The 10,363-nt window shown below is 52.9% G+C and overlaps 1 protein-coding gene across 2 annotated transcripts in view; it reads right to left on the bottom strand.

Moving 5' to 3' along the window:
• Window positions 1-251: 251 nt before the first annotated feature.
• Window positions 252-10,363, bottom strand: part of LOC119104088 (lysosomal alpha-mannosidase) — a 28,693-nt gene continuing 18,581 nt past the window's right edge. For both annotated transcript variants that reach the window (XM_037227765.1, XM_037227764.1), the window contains exons 10-23: window positions 9,972-10,079; window positions 9,459-9,573; window positions 8,878-8,968; window positions 8,413-8,588; window positions 7,635-7,758; window positions 6,975-7,131; window positions 6,571-6,699; window positions 5,331-5,470; window positions 4,428-4,525; window positions 3,621-3,793; window positions 2,523-2,762; window positions 1,822-1,968; window positions 1,214-1,396; window positions 252-773 (exon numbers count right to left, since the gene is read on the bottom strand). In XM_037227765.1, coding sequence (XP_037083660.1) covers window positions 681-773; window positions 1,214-1,396; window positions 1,822-1,968; window positions 2,523-2,762; window positions 3,621-3,793; window positions 4,428-4,525; window positions 5,331-5,470; window positions 6,571-6,699; window positions 6,975-7,131; window positions 7,635-7,758; window positions 8,413-8,588; window positions 8,878-8,968; window positions 9,459-9,573; window positions 9,972-10,079 — 1,974 coding nt within the window. In that variant the 3' untranslated portion in view covers window positions 252-680. The remainder of the gene's footprint in view (window positions 774-1,213; window positions 1,397-1,821; window positions 1,969-2,522; window positions 2,763-3,620; window positions 3,794-4,427; window positions 4,526-5,330; window positions 5,471-6,570; window positions 6,700-6,974; window positions 7,132-7,634; window positions 7,759-8,412; window positions 8,589-8,877; window positions 8,969-9,458; window positions 9,574-9,971; window positions 10,080-10,363) is intronic.

The raw sequence follows: 10,363 nt of genomic DNA, 5'->3' as shown, positions 1-10,363 counted from the left end.
AGCATGAGTTTTCTCAAAATCAGCACACCGGCTTAGCACGAGCTCATGATATTTCTCTTCTCGCAAACAAGGCAGGAGGGCGCAGGACTTCAAGGGATTTCAGCGCACCCTGGTGACATCAAGCATTGGCGGTTTCATCCTGATTTAGTGGCTTCTCCCTCCTTGCTGATCTCCTATTTTTAATGTTGCGCATGGTGTATCAGATTCCTCTGTCATATGCATTTCTTCTCGCAGTCTCATTGGTTTGATCGTAGCATTTTCTCGCGTTTATTTCAAAGCAACGAAACATTGCCTACATTCGGCGCATTGTTGGATATATCGCTTTCCCCCACGCTGAAGAGTGCCAAGATCCGCGATAAAACACCGCAACACTTCTCTGACTGGGCCACTCTGGGAATGCGGCCCGGTTTGCCAAGACACCAATAGAACTTCGGCATTCGGCGCCCAATTAGGGTTCAGCGCATCTCCGCCCAGTTTCCACCACTTCCACCACACGTCAGATTCACCATTAGCGCGGGCGAACGAATCGTCGCAAAAGCTGAAAATATCTACAGCGGTACACACAGAAACCAGGCGTGACTACACGCACACACGTATACACACGCGTGGGACTACCTGCACAGCAGCGGTGACCCCCTGACCTCGGCTGAGGTCACCCCTCACGGGGACGTGGCCTCAGGTTACTCGGTAGGCTGGGCCGGTGGGGTCGGCAGCGGGTACGGGCTCTGGTATGACGCCACGAACGTCCTGATCTCCATCGGGTTCAGGGTCACCTGTCAAACATGAAACGTCACCAAAATTAACAGATCTGCTTTGTTGTCGCCATTAAACTTACCTTCAGCACTACTCGCGTCGTCTTCCGTTGGGTTATCATGAAGAAGGGCATGCTAGAAATATCTTTAGGGAACTGATAAACTACGTTACGGTTGAGGCAACTCACAAGCTACCTTACGGTGAGAGCAACTCACAAACTATCTTACGGTGGACAATTGTGCATGCGCATGTCAGTATCGAGGTATTGGTCGCTGTCACTTGCCAGCTCCCCTGCTGTCTTGCCACGCCAGCTCTCACACGGTTTGCCTTGGAACGAGCAGCAGCCCCGACCACATCTGAGGCCGCCGCTCACACGGTCGTCGGTCCAGGAGTAACAGCAGTAGCAGCAGTGGCAGCACTAACAGCAGTAACAGCGGTAGCAGCCTGATCAGCCACGCACCGTGAGCGGGTCGTGCTCGGCGCCGGTGCTGCGGTACACCTCGTGCGCGGCGCCCCGGAAGTTCTTGGGCAGCCGGTTGGACTGCACGTGGTCCCAGTGGAGGCGGTTGATGTCCTTCAAGGGGCGGTCCGCCGACAAGCCGAACTCCTCCACTGACGTCACGTTCAGCGTGGTGAACAGGTCCTGCGGTGCGTGTTGGAAACCGACTGTATTTCACGTTGACTTGTTATGGGATAGATTACGTAGAATTTCATCCACCTCACTTCACCAGGCTTCTGTCACAAAACTGCATGACAGGAATGACATGAATTACACGGAAGAAGACAGAAATGAAAAAAACTATTGCGGAATGCTTTAAACATGCCAACTGCTATCATGTTTCAAGCGAGTCTCTGCAAGTAAGTTATCACTGCGAGACCGAACAATGCGCATGGGAACCTGAATACATATCAAAAATCCATTCCAGCACCATTCAAAGGGTTTCGCACATGGAAATACTGCTGGATCGTGTAATCCTGTTTTGCATGCGTAAAACCCACACAATACAAACGATGTTCTCGGAAAGGATTGCGACCGACACGGGTGTGTGTTGCCACGCCTCAGCTGACCTTGAGGTTAACGTCGACAGGTTTGCTGAGCGTGGGATCCTCGTCGGCCTGGAATTGGTGCTCCAGTCGGATCAGCAGCTGGTTCGGTTTGTACATCTCCAGCGTCAGCAGGTGCACGTTGGCAGGCAGCGGCTGCATGCCTGTGAACTGTAGCACACAGAGCTGGAACTAAACTGGAGACACTAGCCCGCCACGCCTGTGAACTGCGGCACGCAGAGCTGGAACTAAACTGGAGACACTAGCCCACCATGCCTGTGAACTGCTGCACACAGGGCGTTGGCTGGTCGTTTCACTTATCGTGAATTGTACATAGCATGGACATCACATCATTGACAGCATACTGTGATGTCCGGCACACTAGCCATATTGACAGCATACTGTGATGTCCGGCACACTAGCCACATTGACACTATACTGCGATGTCCGGCACACTAGCCACATTGACAGCATACTGTGATGTCCGGCACACTAGCCACATTGCGCAGCAAGGATCGGAGTGACATGAGGTTCTTGTTCGGCAGGAATCCTGCGGGGATTTCGCCGCTCGCTCCACGCGCTCGCACCACGCGCTCGGCTCGCCCTGGCAAGCCATCACACGGCCCGCCCCAGCATGCGGCAGGGACCGCAACCGAGCGGGGCGTCGGCACTGGTGCGTGATGAGCGAGCCCCATCCGTTCTCATAAGACCAGCCGCTTGCTTACCTGCTTGATCACCTTGGCGCTGCTCCACATCTCCGGCGTCATGAAGTCGGCGGCGGCGAAGCTCAGCTGGGGCGCCATGAACATCTGTTCTGCGAGGTCACGGTGCAGCTTGGGAGCGTCGGCCGGGTCACTGACCACCACCCAGTGACGACCGCGCACCACCAGACCCACGCCGAACTCGGTCTCGTTCAGCGGCTCGCCCACGCCGAACGCGTCGTCCTGCACCGTGCGGCGGTGCAGCTGGCAGAGGAGGTAACGCGTCAGCCATGGGTCAAGGGTGAGTCAGTGGTCACTTCCGACTGACTACTGAATAACTGTTACGTTTTATGGGTGGGCAGGGATTGGGCTGTGCTTAAGCAGTGAGTGCCTGTATATGAACATGTGAGATATTGCTGAAAGAGTTATCAGGCGCATTTACTAAGCGTATATCGCACAGTGATGAGTGAGCATGGCGAATATCGATCACCTGCTGGGAGTTTCACACCACCGTAGGGCAGGAGTCACCGATAACGTTTCCACTGTATTCTCAGGGGAAACGACAGAAAATAAGTGCACACATCCCTGCCCTGACCGAGCCCGCTCGCGCCCCCGCGTGGCGCGGCCAGGCCACGGAGACTACTTCATCTAGCGGCCAGCAGCTGAACTATAGCCGTGCTGCCAGTCGCCAGACAGCGCCTCACGATACAACACGGAGAGCGCTGACTACCGGTTATGTGCATGCGCGATAAACATTGCAAGAACATTTGTTTAGTGCTTGGCGAATATCGAGCTAATATTCATAGCATTTGGAAACAACCAGGAAGCTACGAAATCGCTTTAGATATCAGAATCTGAACACCGCTAGTTTAATTTTTGATGTTGGTGGATTCATTATACCGACGTGTTATTAAGTATGTCCCAAAATAATAAAGCTACCTTGTCGGGGCCCAAGCAACAGCCAATGCAACGAATACGATAAACAAATACGTGTAGATCAGAAACGTACCGCAAAATTCTCATAACTTCCGCGTTGTTTATTTCTTCCTTCGCACAATACGCCGTTCCGTGCCTTGCGAGTGCTACCCATCGAGCGCGCGGCCCGACCGTGGCGCCACATACCATCAGTTCCAGCTGGCCACTGGCGAGACTGCTGCCACCTTGCGATCGATCGGTGAGTACGGTCAGCTGGCTGTCGGCGTCTTTGATGAAGATACGAGAATTAACCGGGAAGTAGTTTCCGGCCACCGGCTCCGTGACGTTCAGGGTCCACGTGTCACGGTGGTTGCGACGACCTGGAGTCATACCAAGCGTTGCAATCGGCAGAACTTCACACACGGGACTACCGAAACCTGGTTCGAGACCCGTGCACTGCAGGACTTTTGCACTCCATATTTCGTGACAACCGGTATGAAAAGCTGACCTTACGGTAGTAAACAAAGAGGTCACATGCGTCGATTAATTGGCAAAAACAATAAAAAGTCACTACACAATTCATATGAGGAAGTCATCGGTGTATCATCAATCAGTCCAGCCCAGTCCAGTCCAGTCCAGTCCAGTCCAGTCCTGTCCATCACCACCAGTTCACCAAGTCAGTATGTGACTCACAATGCTGAGCACTCCGCGGACATTCAGGATGTAGTTCATGAGTGCTTGACTCCACGGCCCCAACAGCCCAAGCTCTGCCCACGTGCAGCCACGAAGTGTGACGCGCAACATTCATATCTCACCGTTATCACGCGAGACCTAACTTGATGTTAGTTTTCTACATGAATACAAACGCTAAATGACGGATCCGGAAACAGCTTAATTGAGATATTTATTGCTTTGAGAGTAGTGTTCCGTTTCCGTGTCTGCTATATATATATATATATATATATATATATATATATATATATATATATATATTCGTCAGCTGTGTACGCTTACGCTTCATCATCTGGCGTCCGTTGGAGTCTGTGTAGAAGGTGTCAGTGGAGTTGATAGCGCTGCTGAAGCGGCTGATCACCTCCTTGGCCACGCCGTCCCTGGTGATGAAAATAATGAACGCGCCATTTCGACCGGGACTGGTTCACATGGTGCACTGCTTCGAGGCAGACAAAATGCCTCAGTAGCGAGTGTGCACTGAAGTAACGGGCGTGGTGGTGAATCCTCCGAAGTACTGCTTTGTTGGGTTTGTCCCTACAAGTAATGGTTCCCTCGGAGGTCCGGCAGTACGCACTGTGTAAACTACTATAAAACCTCCAGCACATGTTGCCTTGTGTCGTTCCCAAAATGGAACATTTTGCCGAGCTACGGAGACTCAGCGCCTAATACAAAACTACCCAGCATCATCGCGTTCAAGACCGCTTGGACCAAGGGTTCGATCAAGGCAAGGCACGCAGTTTTGGCCTGGTTCAGGACGTGATTCAAATTATCTCCGCCACAAACACATAAAATAAATTATAATTTGCGGCTAGGAAATAGCAATGATTTTGATTTTGATCACGAATATAATAATTGTGCGCACTATTATTATCGTCTAGAGCCCTCGTATGTGACACAACATTGCAGCCAGGCAGTTCTCCGACCGTCGTCGGGTGCTGACACCTATCGGCGGCCGGAAACATTGCTGCTAGACAGGTCTCCGACCGTCGTCGGATGCTGACACCTGACGGCGGCCGAAAATCAACTGATCGAAACATTACGTACATACCACCATACCAGGCAAGGACACAGCCAGAGCACGTATTTCATCCGCGCTACTAATGCCTCGTCTCAAGAATTCCGTGAAAACTACAAATGTTGAAGTCACAACGGACCAACACCGTCGCGCAGGTGCCGCCGACTCACTCGGTGGGAATGGGCCCGACCATCCACTCGACCTCAGCGAAGGGCTCGTCTTTGTAGAGCCGGGTCACCTGGGAGACCCAGTCCATGTCGAACGTGTGTCGGTACTCCTTCACCAGAGCTCCGTCCAGCGTCACCACCGACTGGAAGCACAAGGTCAAGGTCAGGTCGGTGGCGGGCTCCGTGGTCACAGGATCGGCGAGACGGGGCTCGAAAACTGGGCTGACAAGGGCTCGAAAACTGGGCTGACAAACGCAGACAGGAGTCAAGTTTGGACGAGTATGTGCGCACAAAGTAAAAATATGTAAGATGTCAAGGACATGCTCATTAAAGTGTTCACATTTTACCTCCATCCGTATTTCGTTGCCATCAAGGCCAAAGCCTTTAGTAACGATATGTCCTCATGAAAAGTGTTTCGAAAAGGCCTTTTTGCATCAATCCAATGACTGTGACACAACTATCTCACTCAGACAAATGGGGAAAACCAGTCTGCAAAGTTCGAAAAAAAATCGATGACTAAAAAAACGTCGCAAAACAGCGAAACATTACATTTCTTTAACAGCCCAAGCAAAACCCTCCCGATGCGATGGCGATTTGGGCAGCTAACCCTTGGGCAGCTAACGCTGCCAGCTTTTTTGGGCACCAGTTACCGAGACCTACTGAGCTTGGTCACCAGTAACCGAGACCTGCTGATCTAGGTCACCAGTTAAATAGACCTGCTGGGCTAGGTCACCAGCTTACCGATGCCCGCTGAGCTAGGTCACCAAGTTACCGCGACCTGCTGAGCTAGGCCACCAGTTACCGGGATCTGCTGAGCTAGGTCACCAGTTACCAAGAGCTGGTGAGCTAGGTCCCCCAGTAACCGAGATTTGCTGAGCTAGGTCACCGATTACCGAGAATTCCTGAGCTAGGTCACCAGTTACCGAGACCTGCTGATCTAGTTCACCAGTTACCGAGATCTGCTGAGCTAGGTCACTAGCAACCGAGACCTGCTGAGCTAGGTCACCAGTTACCGAGACCTGCTGAGCTAGGTCACCAGTAACCGAGGCCTGCTGAGCTAGGTCACCCAGTTACTGGGAGCTGCTAAGCAAGGTTACCAGCAACCGAGACCTGCTGAGCTAGGTCATCAGTTATTGAGAGGTGGTGAGCTCGGTCGCCAGTTACCGAGACCTGCTGAGCTAGGTCACCAGTAACCGAGGTCTGCTGAGCTAGGTCACCAGTTACCGAGAGGTGGTGAGCTAACCTTGGCCTCGATCACTTGAGCCTCGCCCTTGGGGTTGAAGATGTAAGCGCCCGTGGGCCTCTGTGGACGCTCCCACTTGGACCCACTGGCGTTTCCGTAGCCTTCATACCACATGAAGGTTTGGTTTATCTGAAAACGGCGCCAGCCACTTATGAAGGCTGGTTACGCGGATTAGGAAAACCACTGGATGCACGACGCAGCAGAAGATGACGCGGATGAAAAACGCACAAGCCGTTAGAAAGGCAAAAGTGCATGTGCCCAAGATTATGTTGAATTCGAAAATATCTGAACCGGATTCACTTTTAACTCAACGATCGTCCTATTTACCGTATACAAATATTTGACTTTTTGTACGGAGCCCGACATGTGCGAACACGCTACACGCCATCACACGCCAGACCAACCTGAATGTCAGCCTTCCCGGCGCGAACTCTGCCCAGCCGAAGGGTCTCCGGGTCAAGGTCAAGGGTCACGTGACCATTGGAGAGGCTCTGCAGGCCGGGCCGCTCAGTGGACACCTGAGAGGTGGCAGCACCCGGGGCTGGCTGGATGAAGTACCCCCTGGCGGTCAGGCGAGGGGCGTGAGCCTGGTCACGTGACCAGTGACGTCAGCGGAGACGCCTGAGATGATGAGACAGTCAATAACTACGCTGGTGACCATTTGGAAGGTCTCATAGCTTGGGTTGTTACTTACGATCGCTGGGTAGCCCAGAAAGTGAAGCAGTCCATCAACACTCGTCAGCACCGACGTGATGACTTAAGCGAACTATCGGATTCGGGAAAACTTGGTCTGAGCCTCAGGCCAGTAAACAGTTCACAGCCGACGAACAGGACCAATGCGGATGGTCGATAGAAGCCCATTCTGAGCACTGCCAGTCTAGCATGTCCATAGCCGACCAATGCCAGAGGCAGGCCAGTCCGTAGCTGCGGGGCATCTTCAAAGTCAGGGACTGTGAGCCCGGGCAACTGATGATGATAACCAACCACAGCGACTGCGAAAGCACGCGTAACGGGCATGTCCAAAGCCGCAGTCCGCTGCTCCAACACCGGGAGCGGGGGCTCACTTGAAGCCGAGTGGCGGCAGGTCAGAGGCCTGGAACACCAGCTCGGCAACGGCCGAGGAGTTCCTACCCGGTAGAGACAGCACCTCGGCCGGGATGGGGCTCAGCTGGGAGGCCACGGCCTGACCTGTGACGCACCCGGCGGTGTTAGAGGGGGGGGGGGGGGAAGGGCTGCGGCAGACAGCGGGACAGCAGCGAAACGATGTGCCGTACGGCCGAGCGAACAAGCTCTTTTGACGACTGCTTTACAGTGACTTGGTGGATGACTTCCACTAAGTATCAAGCTCGAAACGCATTGGTGTTATTGCTGCGAGCGACGAGACATTCACAGCACTGATGGGAATGTGTTAAGACGCAAATCAACGATCTCTCAGAGGACAGCGTGGCAATGTGCAAACGAAGCCCAGCAGCCTGCCCTGCAACGCTGCAAAGCACGGAGCTCTCAGTGCTGTAACGAATGAGACCTCGATATCAACAAGAAATGCTTTAAGCTCCTAGTGTTTTGCCATTATGAGTTTAGAGTCATGCTAGTGGCTGGGCAGACACTCCCTGCTCAGGCGCAGCCATTCACGGTCGGTGGTCTTAGTAATAAGCATGAAGTTTTGAGCATAGATGATGTGAGCAATGTTCGCCTGACAACGTCGCTTAACCGGCATCTCACGGTATAATGCGGGTGCACGGCTGCCAGAGCACGGACTCTCATCTCAGAGTGATACCTTCTGTGCAGCCATCGGTTGCTAGTCCTCAAACCAAAGCAGCGACTGTCCAGGTGCTGACCTACCTTCCGGATCCAGAATGGTGTAGGCATCCCCGGCCACCGGGATTCGAACCCAAGGACTGACGCTCCGTGACAACGGGTTGTACACGTACGCCACGAACTTGCCGCTCTGCTCGGTCACGTGACACACCGACGTGTTCAGATGATTGCAGAACGTCTGCACCGGCAGGCCCGCCCGGCTGCGGGCAGAAGGGGTTTGAGAGGGGTTATGCTGAAGGCCCTTCGCTCTACTGACGGGCTAAGAATAATCAAGCACGGCAGAACTGGATGCGGGCAAGTGGACCGTGCACTGAACATGTCGTGTGTTCAGACGAGTATCCAACTTAAAAAAAAAATATACAGCGCGAAGAGCAAAGAGCCGAGTGCGAAGTCTCCTTCAATGATAAGCTGTGCCCAGTTCAGCATCGCTAAGCATCGCGGCAGTAAGTGGCGCGATGACGTCACACTGGGTATTATGACGTCACTCACGTCAGCGCGTCATTGACGGCGCCCTGGCAGGAGTCGGTGGCTTCGCTCAGGCGCTGGATGTAGTCATTGGCTACGTGCTGTTTCTCAGTGCCTGCAACGATGTCACCGCGATTACCGGCATTGTCAACGTCACGTGCTTTCGAGGTCAAACAAGGTCATCACGTCGTGACCAGGCAGTGCCAGCTGAGCAACGGTTTTGATCGATCTCATTAATGCAGCTGAGTGAGTGGGAACAGAAGCATATGAGGTTTGTCTGCAGCCCATCAACAGCGTTCCCTCCTCGCCGCAGTTGTTTATCAATTACAAACGTTTCCAGCGCTTTAGTGCCATAACAGAACATATACAAGAGAGGCTAATTCGTATTGGAAATAGAACACAACTGCGATCACAGGATATTGCGAACACCCTATCAAGAAACACTAGCTTTCTCTGAACGCGAAGGTTCTCCCCCCGGAGTTTTTCCTTCTTTCATCGCCCAAGGCATTCCTCTCCCCCTGTCAGCTAACAAACCGAAGGGAGCCACACTAAGTCCCCACAGACTCGCCAGCGTCTGACACGGGTCCCTTCCCGGCCTCCTTCACCTGTGACGGCGTCGTGGTGCTGGTTGACGCCCATAGCGTAGCGCAGATAGTCCACCCGGTTGGGAGTCTCGTACGTCCTCTCGGTCTGCATCATCGCCGTCAGCTGCTTGCACACCTTTGGAAAGGACATGAGCAGCAACGTCACGGTCTGCTCGTGTCATTATGGATATGAGGCAGGCGAAGTATACCAGCATGAATGAAGATGAGTCTGGCGGGTATCACTTCAGTCACGGTGCCCATCGAAAAAATATAGTCTCTTGTATGTCGGATGTGTAAGATGTTTTATTCGTCAGTGCACGCATGCTCAGCAAGTAATACCGAGTTGGCACGACTTACCGCGGTCATCAAACACGCCCGCATCAATCTACCGCAGTTCTTGTGGGCTGAATCCTTATCTCATAATAGTGAAATATAAATAATCTTATCAATGAATAATAAAACATTCCTGTTTTTAAGGCGCACAACCACTCCGGCACCCTGCCACCTGAAGATGACGTAGGCGTGGTGACGTACCTGGAGGAAGTTGTTCGACTTGCGGATGTAGCCCTTCTGCGCAGGCCTGGAGGTGAAGTACCCACTCCAGTAGGCCCACGGATCGCTGGCGTACGGCATGAAGTCGTCCTGGAGCGTGTCAAGGACGTCATGTTGCATCGGATACGGATCCGCGGATCATCACTCAAGTGAGCGAAACTTTGGGATTACATCAATGCAGACAGACAGCGCCGAGATTTGAGGAGCTCGATTGGCACACGTGATTCACGGTAGAAAGAGGCAAACGTTTTCCTGTGGGTCGGGACTAATTACTATGAGGCTGATAACTGTGCGTGAAAAACCTCTCACGTTGGACGCATCTTCGTCTTCTGGTCCGGACGCACAGAATACGCCCAAAGCTTATTTACATGATG

This window comes from Pollicipes pollicipes, unplaced genomic scaffold (genome assembly GCF_011947565.3).
Source record: "Pollicipes pollicipes isolate AB1234 unplaced genomic scaffold, Ppol_2.1 Scaffold_5802;HRSCAF=6872_pilon_pilon_pilon, whole genome shotgun sequence".
Taxonomy (NCBI): domain Eukaryota; kingdom Metazoa; phylum Arthropoda; class Thecostraca; order Pollicipedomorpha; family Pollicipedidae; genus Pollicipes; species Pollicipes pollicipes.
This window is presented reverse-complemented; position numbering and strand designations above follow the sequence as displayed.